Below are 14,814 nucleotides of genomic sequence, written 5' to 3' on the forward strand. Positions count from 1 at the left end.
AGATAAATTATTATTATTACTTTATGCCCCCCGTGTTTTAGTCCAAATGGTTTCTTCCTCCCAGAAGCCTTCAGTTTGTAGCAACATGGCGGCTGCAGGGAGGCACGGAGGGCATTACATCCAGAAAAACAGTCGGTTTCTGCTTAATAACATCCAGCAGTTGTGGGGTCACAGGTAAGAAGAGCTTTAAATGTGTTTGTTTGACCAGAATATTATTCAGTCTGCTGTATTATTGTTTCGTTTGTTTTCTGTACGAGTCCTCTGACAGGAGGTCATGTCTGAATGAAGCTCACTGACATAACTGCAGAAAATGTTTACAGCATGTTTCAAGTTCAATTAGGCGTGTAAAATGCACCTCAGAGATTTCATACCGTATGTAATTTCTGTACTTTTAAAGTTGTGTTAGTAAGTTCTCCAATATATAAAACATAATGAAACACAAGGCCACTTATTACAGTAAATTAATGAACCATAAGTAACAGAACAAACAGAGGAAAACAAAACCAAATAAATCTGGGCAAACAAAATTAGCTACTAGCACAGTGAGAAAAAACAGTAAACTGTGGAGACAAATGAAGAATAAAAAAAATGACATCAAGGGGGTACCATGTATCAATAAAATGGGGTGGCACATTTCCTTTAAAAAAAACAACAAGAAAACAAATTGTAGGAGTATTTACTTCCTGTTAGGTTCCTTCCTTTATATACATCAGAAATTTGGACCAAGCTTTATTAAACTTTCCCTAGTAATTAGGTTATTAGTCCTTGTGATTAGAGATTTAAAACAGACAATGTCTGTCATTAATTTTAACTATTCAGCAAAATCTGGTTTTGTCTGACTTCCAGTGGTGGAGAACAACCTTTGAAGTGCCACTAAAGCCTGTCAGTTTAAGTCCACAATTTTAGTTGGACATACCTGGTGTTAGAGATCAGTCTCCTGTAAGCACAGATGGGGATATTCTGGCAGTGGCCTATGCAAACACTCCTGTTTCAATTTTACACTTGCAATAATTGTCATCCATGAGTCTGATTTTTTTTTTAAGTGTAACTGGTGTATATGAATGATTGTGTAGTGTGTAAATTTTCCCACTGTGCCTCCAACTGACCACCTGACATCTGCCACCATATTTTTCCCATTCATCTGCTTATATGGTTCAGATCTGGAGTTCAGATCATACAGTTTGTCTTTACCAGTGAGTTGAACATGGGCATTTTTGAAATGTTGTCTACTGTGTGTGCAACAATGGGCTCTATGAATTAATACAGCCTAACAGACGGCTGTCAATCAAGAGGTCGTCTTTTGTAAAATGTACTTCTGTTTAGTTCATCATTGATTCTTTTTTTCCAGGAGTTTTGGTTGGACTCCAGCTCTGCGACAACAAGCTGAAGAAGCTATTAAAGGTGAGGAAGGACGGTTGTTACCATGATTAAAACACTTGTCAGTAGAGACAGTACCGGTGTGAGAAACTCTAAACTTCTTGCAATATAAAGAAAGTCCATATTTACTCATCCTTGTGTCAAGAGTCATAATATATGCAATTAATGTAGGATACCAAATCTTAAAAACACATCAAAGAGCCAAGCTGTTGCACTGGCTGAGCTATTCCGAATAATGTGTATTAAACTATGGCTAAAAATAATCCCCAACAAAAGCACTACTAATTATATTTGTGTGATTTGTGTGTGCTCAGCTGTTTTAATTGAGCTGTCTTAGCATGTTCTAAATGAAACTATATACTCTGTGACCCTTTGTTAAAGATTTACATCTTCAGTAGGAATGAATGGGCTGAGAGCCACAGACAGTTTAGGGAAGTATTGAGAGGTCGACTACTTTAGAGCTGCAACGATTAGTAGATTAGTCAGTTGACAGAAAATTAATTGGCAACTATTTCGATAATCAAATAACGACTTCTGTTCTTTTTCAAGCAAAAAAAGCCAAATATTCTCTCATTTCAGCTTCTCAGATGACAGGATTTGCAGCTTTTCTTTGTCATACATGACAGTAAATTAAAAATCTTTTGGTTTTGGACTGATGGTCAGACAAAACAAGTAAACCTGGGCTCTGAGAAACTGGGAATGCCATTTTTTTTCCACAATTTTTCAATATTTTGTAGACAAAACAAAAAATCGATTAGTCATGAAAATAATCGGCAGATTAATCAATGATGAAAATAATCAGTTGCAGCTATTGCAGTGTCGGTTTTAGTCCTTTCATGGGATCTCTTGACAATTTGAAAAATAGCAGCCGTGTCCTTTAAATCATTGGATTCTTCTGAGGACATCCATTACATCAGATGTTATTTATGAGTGTAATATATCAGTGACATTTAAATCACACTTTTTTCTCAATGGTGTTGCAGAATCTACAGAGACTATTGTCATCCCCAGGAAGAAAACATGGTATGCATCCATATTACTATTACTGTACATCAGGTTTTGAAGTGTCATAGAGTGCAGACAGCCAGGTGGTCTGGTAATCAGATAAACCTCTTTGAACCAGATCTCCCAAATCAAGTCTGCAAGTATTTTCTTTGCATAAATATCTTGAAACAAGACCCTTAATGAGTGTCATCACTTACTGAACAGGAGCAAGGAGGCGGTGCTGGAGGCTCTGGCTTCCACTGTCAGCAGGGTGAGAGCTCCCTCACATCTTTCTGATCACTCTGTCAGTGTTAATATGAAGCAGCTCATTGGTTTATCTGTTTTCTTTTACCCTCCAGGATCCTACAGCTTATCCCTACCAGTTCCAGGATGATCCTTACCTCTCTCCCAGGACCTCTGCTGAGTTTGTACGTCAAAAACAGATTTACACTGATATTACATTACTCAGCTGTCTTTATAACTCTCACATCAGTCTCTGTCAACTGGCACTCATATTGGCCTATATCAGGCCCACTGAGTTGTTATATATTATATTGGGAGGTTTTTTCATGATGCATTTACTTTTCTTTAATTTAAGATTTTTATTTCAATTCAGTTAAACAGTTACATTTTTAAAGACAGTTTGAAAGTTTTTTATTTCATTCAAGTTTTTTGATATGGCCGTTTTATTTGAAGTTACTGTATACAGACATATAAGATATATTCTGTGTGCATTTGACATATTCTATATAAAATACATTGTAATTATTTTTTCAAAACTTTGCCTACATTTTTCATGTTCAAAGTTGGAGCCACTTTTCTTTTTACCCAGTGATCAAAAAGAGGAAAGTTGAAACAGGCGTTTTTAATAGTAGCCATTTGGATGTAGCACAGGTGTAATTAATAACATTAATTATGGCTGCATTACATGTGTATCTGCCTGTTTCTGGGCCTTGTTATTGTGTTTGTTGTCTCATTGATGTGACTTACTGGGGCACTTAAATGGAACAGATCTGCCTTCAGTGTGATTTGTTCTTCTATGAAGTTAAAATGTCTGCTGTAAGAAAGCTCTACACTTTGACATTCATTTCTAGTTTATTTTATTGACTTCTACTATTATTGTTGTGATGCCTGCTTTCCTTTATGATGATAATCATGTTGAGAACATATCAAAAAGTGGCCAAAAACAACATGAACAACAATTGAAACATGAAGTACAAATAAGAATGTATAATTACAACAGCACAGATCACTGTTGTACTCATAATGACTGTAAAGAGATTCCTTTCTAGTGTAGTTACTGTAATATAGATATCTTTTACATGATCTCTCTCTCTCTCTCTCTCTGCAGAAGCTGTACTCTCTCTCTCAGGAGTCTGGCAGATCTGCAGCCAAATACTTTGTCAACAACAACCCCAGGTTCTTCACTAAAGACTTTGCAGAACCACATATACCAGTAAGAAACACATGCACACATGTACCGTATGAATGTAGATGGGAACTTTAGTGAGGAGAAACAGGCTGGAAAATCTCAATCTTGATTGGTTGTTGTGTGTGTGTGTGTGTGTGTGTGTGTGTGTGTGTGTGTGTGTGTGTGTGTGTGTGTGTGTGTGTGTGTGTGTGTGTGTGTGTGTGTGTGTGTGTGTGTGTGTGTGTGTGTGTGTGTGTGTGTGTGTGTGTAGTGTCTGATGCCAGACACTGTATCGCTGCTTCTTGAGGAGGTGAGCGAGGAGGCGCTGAAGGAACGAATCAGCTTGAGGAAAGTTACAGCTGCAGTTGACATGTACGATCAACTGCTGCAAGCTGGTGAGCACGCACACACACACACACACATACATATTATCTCTCTTATTGCTGTCACTGTAATTCTGCTACATCACCTTTGTCTCTACAATTCAATTCCTCCAGGCACAGCAGTCTCCATGGAAACATCCCATGACCTGCTGGACCTGATCTGTCTCTATTGTGACAGAGACCCTGTCCAGGAAGGGGAACCACAGACGGAGGACACGGTGGGTCATCTCAGATTCATCTCAGATCATGGCCACAAGTACAAGAGACTTGAGAGATCATGTTTAAGGTTACGGATTTGTATGTTTGCTTTTGTGTGTTCAGGAGGAGTCGGGAGAGGAGGTGAAGAGGAGGAGAGGGAGGGTTCGTCGGGCAACAGACTTTCTTAAGTCCACCTGGAAAGAAAACAACAACGCAGAGAGAATCTTCAGCCTGCTGCCGGAGAGAGATACACGATGTTACTCCGCTCTGATCAGAGGCATGGTGAAGGTATGACCAGCTTCATTTCTGCCTGCTGTTAGTGTGCTTGTCAGGAAGGTGCAGTGTGCAGTAAAATGATTTTGATCAATTCTTGATTGATTTTCCAGCATGGAGCCTATGCGAAGGCCTTCAGCACGTACACAGACATGCTTAACAACAGACTGACAGGTGAGTCGTAAGAGAGACAGAAGGTAGATGAATTAAGTCATTTGGTGCCTTTAAACAACAATGTAAAGGCAAATTTGCAGTAGAAATTTAGTTTCAAGTCATGAGATAACGTACAGTTTTTTTGTTCAGTGCTTTAAATACAGTTAAAACAACATACAGCGTGCAGGTCATTTGAAACTAAAAACCTAAAATTATTGGTTCAAACCACTTTCAGTCCATATTGAAGTCTGTGTATTACAAGCTGATATCTACTAACCTGACCTTCTGTCTCCAGCCGACGTCCACATCTTCAACGCTCTGATCTCAGCAGCTCCAGAAGTCCGAGATACATACAACGAGAAATGGGACCTCATCACTGTAAGACCCTTTGACACCACAATGCTTCTTGTCACAGAGCTACAGATAGCACATTTATATTAGGAGCAGATCTTTGGGTCCAGAAGTGATAACTCAGACCAGTCAGCTGTCGTGAAATCATTTGACACATTGTGTTTGTATCCGTCTGTAGGAGTTGTTAACCCAGATGAGTCAACAGAAAGTTCAGCCCAACCTGCTGACCTTTAACAGTGTTCTGAAAGCCCTGAGACGCTGTGGCTCTTTGGCCAAAACACAAACTCTACACACTCTGAGTGAGATGAAGGCTCTGGGGATAGGTAACTATATACACACACACACACACACTGTGGTACACGGTACGGTACAAAGCTGTCCACCCAGACTGTTTCTAGTAGGAATCACACCAGCGTTCATGTGTTTCATCACCATTATGGGGTTTTGTTTACAAGTTGTATTGTCCTATGTCCAGCAGGTGTTTCTTTTCTCCATGTGTATCTCTGCGATAACAGTTGTTAATGTGTGTGTGTGTGTTTTCAGCTCCCAGCCTGGCCTCCTATAACCACATCCTGGCGGTCTTTTACAAAGCAGGTATACACAGCAGCGGAGGTTGATGTTACACTTCACAGACTCTGGTGCTGTTGTTTTTGTGCCGAGTCATATTAAACAGTTTTTGTCTCCCCTTCAGCCTCGTCTGGTCAGAGCAACGCTGACGTTTTACAGGAAGTGATGGCGGAGCTGGCAGGAACCAGCTTCACCTGCCAGGACCCCGATGACGGTATGTGGGAGAGGATGTGTGTAAAAACTTGACAGTACAGACTTGGGAAGTATGTCTCCCTTATTTAGATAAAATATATGAAAACACATGAATTATACATTGAGATTTGGTTTTAAATATTTACCTTGTATTTTCTCTCCATCTCTTTTTCATCAGTTCTGTTCTTCTGTAGCGCCATGAGAATAGTAAGTCATTTTGTTATTGCTTGTGTTACATAAATATTCATCACATATATGTTTCTGCAGAGTGAGTTCTCTATTTAGAAGTAGAAAGGAGTCTTAATAGTTTATTTATTGAATCCACGTGTTTGTGTTAAAATATGAATCACATCTTGTACTTAACATCCACTTCAATCAGTCAGTTTCCTGTTATTCTGTTCATTAGTTATATTCAGTCAGATATGAGCTGGTTTTGACAGCTTTATTCAATTAGTTCAAATTCCCACTAGCCAATAAATAGTTTAATAAGTCCATCTGTTCACCCACCTGACCTGTGTTTCTCTCTGCCAACGTTTGTCATCACAGTGTCTGGACAGTAAGGATTTAGAGCTGGGTTATAAAGTGCAGAGTCTAGTGGAAGTAGGGGACAACTGGAGGATGCTGGGAGATTCCTACCAACAGAGTATATACTAGTGAGTAAAAACAACACCTGTGTCTCTACTTCCAGGACAGAGGGTGCCAGGTTCTAGTACAAAGCTTTCATTACAAATAAATTGTATGAATTTCTGTGTTTTTGTCTTATGTAACTGGACATTTCTCCTCTGCAGTGGTCGCTTCTTCAACCTTTTGTGTATGATGGAGCACATTGACATGGTGTTAAAGTGGTACAGGAAGCTCATTCCCTCGGTCAGTACACACATCCAGTCTTTTCTGCAGCATTTTCTTCTTCTACAATGCATAAATCATCTAGTTTCTATGAACATTTCACAGGTTACCACTCTTGGCCTTTTAAAGCTGCGTTTCAGTTTTTCTCCAATGTGTTGATGCATTATTAGAAACAATGTTCTGTGAGACAAACACACTCAAAACAGTGTTGGAAAAAAAAAATTGCAAAACTCTTCATTCACTGCATCACTGCATTTGCACTCTCAGAACACATTTGGCAGATGTGCATCAAATCAATAGAGAAAACTGAAATGGATTTTTTTTTGGCCACTTGGAGGCAGCAGAACAAGCCAAAAACACAACATTGGAAATTAGACAGGTGTTAATGGGAACATGTTGGCAAAACAGGACAGTTATCAGTTAATTTTCTATTAATCTCTCCAGGAGAAAGTAAAATAATTGAGTGTGTATCATTGCTTTTTGGAAATTGACAGTTCTTTTCATTGTGTGCTGTGTTTCTAGTTGTACTACCCAAACTCTCAGGGAGTGAGAGACCTGCTGCGGGCTCTGGACACAGACAGTCGTCTGGACCTGCTGCCCAGTGTGTGGAAAGGTGTGTTAAAAGATAACTGGCATCTAATTTGATTGAGCGTGACCTCCAGTTAAAGACATGTTGATTCGAAAGAGATCTTTAGTTAGGGATTAAAAAACTGGTGTAAACCGTATGAAACATGCAAAAACTGGATTTCAAATCAGTAGTGTCTAACTCTTAATTCTCTATTTTCTAAATCTGTTGCACTCTACCTCTATTCCAGATATTCGGTCCTTGGGTCATGATAATAAGCCAGATCTGATCGAGGAGCTGCTCACCCTGATGGCCAGAGACAAACACAGTCCTGAGGTCAGCGAGGCTAACACGCAGCATGCACATGAGCACCTAAACTCATTTTCAGTTCTCCACCATTTAACAAAGCATATGAGATGAATATTTCAACCCGACAGTGTTTATGAATGTGCATCTGCAGGTTCAGGAGTCTTTCGCAGTGTGCGCTCTGGATGTAAAGAGTGCGTATGAAGTCAACAGAATGAGGCCCGGTCTGGAGTGGAGCGCCTCCTCCCTCTCACACATCACCTCCCTGCTGCTGCGAGCCAACAAGATCCAACAGGCCTGGTGAGAGAAACAGCTGTTTATCTGTCTGTCTGTCTGTCTGTCAATTTACAGGAGAGATTTTACTCTCTGCCAAATGCTGTTAAAGTGAGAAGTATCTGACTTCCTCTCTCTCTCTTCTCTTTTTCTTTTATCCACACAGGGAGATGCTGCAGCTCTTCAAAACAAATAACAGAGTTCCTTTGTAAGTTTATACCTGAACTGCAGTTACACAGAAAGATCATAGTCAATTCAGTTCTCTAACGTAGGAGCATGTTCAACATTTTACATATAAAAATCCATCTGGAGTAGGAAAGAAGGAATTGTTTTTGTTGGCTCCTACGTCTTCAACTTGTAATGACAGAAGATGTCGACATAAACACTAAACATGTCAGTAACACGAGGTAATAAACATCGAATCAGTCATATTCATACAAATATTTAGGCCTTCAATCCATTAATGCAGTTGACTATATATGTGGATGTTCCAGCAGGTTAAACATCACTTTTAGCACTTCAGATATAACACAAATGTAGCATCATGTTGGCTGAGCCGTCTCTCTGTTCTCCGCTGTGTGATTCTCCAGTGACGAGCTGTTGGAGGACTTCCTGTCAGCGTGTCGCAGCGATGGCTCTCCCCAGAGAGCCGTGGAGCTGGTTCAGCTGTCCGCCTCCTTCTGTCTGCGGGCAACGCCGAGACTGGCAACGCGAGCGCTGGCTGAGTTCGATCTGACCGAGGAGCAAAGGTGAGGAGGAGAGAATTATAGTATGACAGATTAATAAATGTGTCGTCTTCAGATAATCGATAAGAAACGTGTCATTGGAAGTGTTCTTTAAGACAAGAATCTGATCATAATTGTAGGTATTTATTTAATCATTCATACTTTGATGATTTTAATATTTATTTGCATTTTTAGCAACTTTGGGCAAATCTATAGCACATGTGATGGATGAACAAACAAACAAAAGAGAAATGAACACAGATCAATTCTTTTCATGTAGACACTATAGACACAGTATCTTTTCCTCTCTGTGCCATCCAGAACCATCTTATCTGAGCTGGAGTCTGCAGGAGAGCCCGCTGAATGAACCAGACACCGGGAACCACAGCAAGATCTCTCTTAGCTAAAAATAAAATCCATTAATACAAAAACGTGACAAATCTGTGGAGAGAGTGTACCTGTTTCTATATCTGTGTAATAAAGTATATGTGACAAACACAATATAAACCTCTTGTTTGTCTATTGTGTGTCTGTGCCAGCCAGAGGCCGCTGTTGTTCAGGAAATTAAGTATCTCACTCTACAGGATTAGATAAGAATGTGTCATATTTTACTCTTTTTAGGCATTTGATCATTTGTTTTCAGATTGTTTATCACTATAAAGAAGAACCATGAACAAACCAAGAAGAAGAATATCTTTAGCCCACAAAAACATTTCTGAAATTCACTACCAGAGCCACAGATTGGTGAATAGAACTTGCTGCAGAATCCATGACCATAAAATGTGTGTGGCCTAGAGGAAAAGACGCAGACGCAAATTTCTTTCTGTGATAACTGACCGACTTCCTCAAATGACTGATAAACCACTTCCTTGAAAATTCTGCATGTGTCACATTTAAGAGGTCTGGGATGCCCATGCGGACTGTCAGTGTCCCAGTTTTTCCTGGTAAACCTCCTGCAGGTTTATAGGGAACATACAGATTGAAAGATAGTAGTGTGTCAGATGCAGGTATGCAGTGTGTGTGTGTGTGTGTGTGTTTTTGCAGACGATTTTTATGGAGTGCATGTCTAGACAAGAGAGGTGCCTGAGGTGTGTCCTTTTTTATGTCATTTCAAGCTGAATTTGAACACAACTCCAGCTTCGTTTCAAGCTAAAACACTGCATGCATGAGCACGAAATAAAGATAAATATTTAATTATGTACTTAAAGTAGCGTGATTCAGTTTCATTAACAACCGTGGGCATTCTCTTTAGTGACAGTAGACAATCACACTCTATCAATAAATAAAGAGGATGTGTCATTGTGTAACAGGGTATCTGTGTGTGAACACGGGAGATGGTGAGAACAAGATTAGGAGGTGTGTGTATGTGTGTGTGTGCAAGCCTGCACAGGTGTGTGTCTCAATCATAATGTTTTTTTCTTCCTCGACCAATCATCTGCTGAGCTGGCAGCACGACCAAATAAGGACAAGTGGGTTAAAATGAGAGGGGTGGAGGGGCGCTTTAAGATGGGTGTGGTCTAGGGACAGAGTGTATTGTTCTCCAGAGGACCTGTGTAAAACCACACACACACACGCACACTCTCACACATGTACACACTGATAGTCACGGCAGAGTTGCATTTCATATTTACACATCATCAATCTGCCACTCCAATCTTTTGCCTTTTGACCTGCGTAAGACCACATTAAAACACACACGCACACTCTTTCCTGCTCTCTTATATTTTTATAAACTTATCTTACATGCGCTCACACACACACACATCTAGTTTAAAAATTTTCATCAAAAGCCAACTAAAGGGAGTTTTCCTTGCCGTCAGCTAAGAGGAAATACCCTAAACCTGTTTTTTAAAGTCTGATTGGTTCCTCCTATGAGACGCCGTAGGTGTAGTTAAGAATCAGAATGGACAGCCTGAAAGACCTGGAAGAATGGGAGAAGTGTTAAGTTACCAACAACAGTGGGAGTTTCATTCGCCTGGATGAAAGGCCAGCACGTCACTAAATAGTTTGTGTTCAGCAAGTTTGCAAAAATCAACTCTAGAAGTGGCCGGTCACCAGCATTCCTTTCCCCTCCCACTCTTTTATGCAGCATGACTGCGCTGTACTGTAGTGAAAATCAGAGGTCAAACTTGCTCACAAACACCGGATGTGCTGGCACATCCTCCCATGCTTTTAATACCTCGCCGGTGTGTTGATGTAAGAGTAGAATAAACTCCGGTTTGCTGGGGTTTTAGGGTGAAAAAGTGAATGAGTTCTTCTCTTAAAAGGTGCTAGGATGAGGGGGAGGGAGTGATGAGGGGAGAGGATATGGAAGGTGGAGGAAGGAGCAAAAAAAGATGGCAATGAAAGAGGAGGAAAAGGGCATTAATCCAACTCACGAAAGTTGTGATTTTCCTAACTTTACAACAGAGGAAAGTCAAGGACAGCCACTCACCTTTCTCTGGTGATTGTAAATAGTTAGTGAGCTGCTGTAAAAGCTTTTTACTCACATCCTTTTTTCTCCACATCCAAACATCTAGCAGAGTCTGTAGCGTACCTGCAAAGGCTGAACTTTTCAGATGAAAAGGGGGCAGAAAAAAAAAGAAGATGACAAATCATGTCAAACTGCAGGTGGCGTCACAATCTACCCACGCCAAGATTTCACGTTGATTGACAGGTACTAACAGGCCACAGTCAATGCTGCAGATCCAAATGTTGGTGCTGAAATCCCACACTGTGGAAACAGCATAAGATGAACATTCCTTAACCCTTTCACAATCCTTTTATACCAACCGACATCCACATCCATTAATCACATCAGATTCTGGTCAAGGGGATGACTTCACTAACCACCAGCCCATCTTGCTGTCATTTCATGAGTTTGGCTACATCAGCTGAGAAACATTTCTAAATATAAGCTCAATCGGCAAGCATGGGGTGAGATTTTATTCAATAATTCACTCGTGTTAGCTTCCTAACTCATAGCTTGGGGCTGAGGTGGAGACAGATGTCTCATTTTCCAGAACTGAGATGAGCAAAGCTGGAGTCACCAGCACTGGCTCAGCACAAAAACTAAACCAAAAACAAATCAAGTCAAATTCATGGTTTACACCTACCAGAAAAGATCATATGAACACCTTTCTGGATGATTAAATATGGGAAATTGAAAATCAACATGTTGGTTCAGTCGACTCCTGCCAACAACTTCAAAGAGAGCACACTTCTCAAAGAGTCTTGTGGATATTTTAAGACTTTTTGAAGATAGGAAGCACATGTAAATACAGGGAGCGCACCGGTAGCCCCAGTACCCATCTCTCTCTCCCTTTGTTTCCTGTCTGCTTCTTAGCTGCTCACTGTCCAATAAAGGCAAATAAACATGTGAATACAGTGTTATTGCACAGATATACAGAAATAGTGACTGATACAAAGCAGCGCACATAATGATATTCATTTCCAGTCCACAAATGTACGACAACCTTTTCAAGTGTAATTTCCAGAAAACTGTGTACTTCAGCCAATATAGTGAATTTCACACAAATCTGTGAACCACAAGTACAAGTTTAAAACACTTCTTTGATAAGATAGCATTCAATTTGCTGCTGTACTAAAATAGCCAAAAACCACACGTTAGCTATCTTGCTAGCCTGGAGGACCTTGTTACTAGCCAAAATAACTGCCTTCTTCTAACTTTTAATTTTGATAAAGCATGTCGGCTATAAAAACAAGTGAGTTGGCCAAGTTGCAACATATTGCAGACCTATAGAAAAATGATTTGACATCACTTGAAAGCACATTAAAGGTATATTATGCAGGATTTGTTAACTGACTTGCAGCTAGTCACTGACTAGCGGCTAAGCATTCAAAGTTGGCCCCGCTACACACCCACTGCCCAAAGCTTACCGCCCAGAAGCATCCTGAACACAGCAAAATAATTAGAAAAGAATAATGTTAAAAATAATAAAAATACAAACAGAGGGCAGATAAATACACAGCCACACACTTCTAGAGGGTGATGATTGAGAAGGATTATTTTTGTATGAGTCTATACATTGTTTTGTTTTGTTTTTTTAGGAGAATCCTGCACATTGTATCATTATGGAGGAAAAATATTTACTGACATCAACTTACAGGATTTCTGGGTATAAAAAATTGCAAAGTTGCTAGTAGCTTTAATGTCGTGCACTGAGCTATAAAATGTTAGCTTCATGTCAGCCTTAAAGGATAGGTTCACAATTGGACACCACACCATAAACAAGCATATATGTACATTTACATTTCTAAAGATTATTTACATGAATGGCAGCTATACTTTGCACACAATGTCGGCTGTGTGTTTCTATGTGTGTGTGTGTGTGTGTGTGTGTGTGTGTTTGTCTTATGAGTCATAGAAGCATGTGTTTAAAGCATTTATTGCATCCTGCCAAAACAGCACAATGGTCAGTCTTTCAATTTTTCTGTCTTACTCTCTCTGTCTGACTGTCTCGTTCCTTAATAAGCGCCTGTCTGCGGCTCTGTCTCTGCCTCAATTTCATGCTATCAATGTCTGTTTCACACACGTTACTGAGGGGCAGAGAAACAGCCAACAATAGTGAATTGGCCAGCAGCTTATTTGGCTTGTTGACATACTATCAGCCTTATCACATGAGCCAGTTGTCAGCTTGCAGCTCCGGTTAGGCACCAACAAAATCCAAGGTCCTTCTGTCACTGTATTCACTCAGGAAGACAAATTATCAACTGTGTTGCTTAGTTTCAATTTAACATGTGGCCACATTTTATTAATCATTTAATTATCAGTTGTTTGTTAAAACTGTACTTAAGGCAAAATAATCTAAGTCGTTATTCTATAACAGTAATGTTACAAGATTAGTATATTAGCAACAACAAACAAGACAGACACAGCCGAGAAACTGATTCGCTGACCTCTACATTTATTAGAGAAAGAAAACTTGGAGCGATGACTCTTATTTTTTGTGTTCTAATGATTTTTTATTTGGTTTTCCATTTGCTGAGAATTTCCTTAGAAAGCTTGATCTGTTCAGAAAGTGATGGTGTTGTGGGCCTGTGAATCCCAATGAGACACTGTAATATTAAGCTAATATAGGTGACTTGACATAGGTAATTAAAGACCCTGCACACCCACAGCCCACCCACACAGGTGTTTTCACTTGTTGCCTGATTAGACCTTGTGTTAGGACATGTACAGACTGTGTTTGTTTGACATTCTCTCTGACTCTCGTTAATTTTGTCGTCTCTGCTCGTGCCCAGTCAGACCAGAAAGTGACTCACGGGAATGCTATAATATGTGGATGATACAGCGTACTCCTACTAACTCATGAGTATGGAGAGAGTTCAGTTGGAAGAATCTAACTAGGTTCTCCTTAAAAGCAGACATCTAACCGTCGAGCTAACTAGCTGAGTCACAAACCAGATAAAAGTGCGTGATGTGACACAGCTAATACAGCTTTCTCCATTTTAGACTGTCCAGCTCTGTTTCCCTTAAAGGTCAGCACTGTCGGAGAGCTTGCTGTATGCCTTTTTCACTTGCACAGTAGGAAAAGCACAGGTGTTGCTAATAACATTAATAATGGCTCTGTTCTATTCAAGTATCCCAGTAAGACATGACAGTGTGACAATGAGCCAGCATTTGCATTACCAGGACCCTGAAACTGAAACAGCTAAATGGAATACAGCAACACCTGTGTTTTTCTTACTGTGACATATAAAAGTTTATTCTATAAAAAAAGCCTATCAAAGTCAAAGTTCACCACAGTTGTGAAAGCTTTGCACCACAGCAAATTGAACATCTTCTTGACCGTGGGGCAGACAAAACATTTGAAGACGTCACCCTGCGCTTTCAGAACTTGTGATGGTCATTTTTAACTCTTGTTTGTTTTTTAATCAATTAACAAAAATATTATTCAATCAATACATTATCTACTAATTAAAATAATAGTTTCAGCAATAAACATATCACTGTTACCTAAGTAATGATATAGAAATCTTTAAAAGGCTGTCAAAATAACTTGACATCCCTTGAGAATTGTTTTTATGCTGTCCTCTAGTCTTGCAGTGATGTACAAGTGCACTTCAGGACTCCGTGATGTCACTGTTGGGAGTGTTTACAGGTGCAACAAAGCACACCTATGACCACACCCATCTGTGATGCTGGGAGTGGCACTGCTGCTTTTCAGTGGAGTGTTACAGTAAGTAACTCCTTAATGAGCACTTCCC

The 14,814-nt window shown here is 39.9% G+C and overlaps 1 protein-coding gene across 1 annotated transcript; it reads left to right on the forward strand.

Moving 5' to 3' along the window:
* The first annotated feature begins 40 nt into the window (after positions 1-40).
* Positions 41-9,115, forward strand: ptcd3 (pentatricopeptide repeat domain 3). The gene is made up of 23 exons (XM_042418108.1): positions 41-174; positions 1,349-1,401; positions 2,361-2,400; positions 2,587-2,632; positions 2,721-2,789; positions 3,713-3,817; positions 4,044-4,167; positions 4,270-4,373; positions 4,477-4,641; positions 4,740-4,800; positions 5,075-5,157; positions 5,309-5,453; positions 5,674-5,724; positions 5,822-5,911; positions 6,068-6,096; positions 6,436-6,542; positions 6,678-6,756; positions 7,258-7,348; positions 7,551-7,636; positions 7,761-7,906; positions 8,046-8,087; positions 8,470-8,628; positions 8,926-9,115. The coding sequence occupies exons 1-23, from the start codon at positions 47-49 to the stop codon at positions 8,969-8,971; spliced, it is 2,049 nt and encodes a 682-aa protein (XP_042274042.1). The 5' UTR covers positions 41-46; the 3' UTR covers positions 8,972-9,115.
* The last annotated feature ends 5,699 nt before the right edge of the window (positions 9,116-14,814 follow it).

This window comes from Thunnus maccoyii, chromosome 8, assembly GCF_910596095.1.
Source record: "Thunnus maccoyii chromosome 8, fThuMac1.1, whole genome shotgun sequence".
NCBI lineage: Eukaryota > Metazoa > Chordata > Actinopteri > Scombriformes > Scombridae > Thunnus > Thunnus maccoyii.

Coding starts and splice junctions, on each gene's coding strand:
- ptcd3 (XM_042418108.1), top strand. CDS start 47: ATGGTTTCTTCCTCCCAGAAGCCTTCAGTTTGTAGCAACATGGCGGCT. Junction 4,801..5,074: donor GCTTAACAACAGACTGACAG/GTGAGTCGTAAG, acceptor TTCTGTCTCCAG/CCGACGTCCACATCTTCAAC. Junction 5,725..5,821: donor GGCGGTCTTTTACAAAGCAG/GTATACACAGCA, acceptor TCTCCCCTTCAG/CCTCGTCTGGTCAGAGCAAC.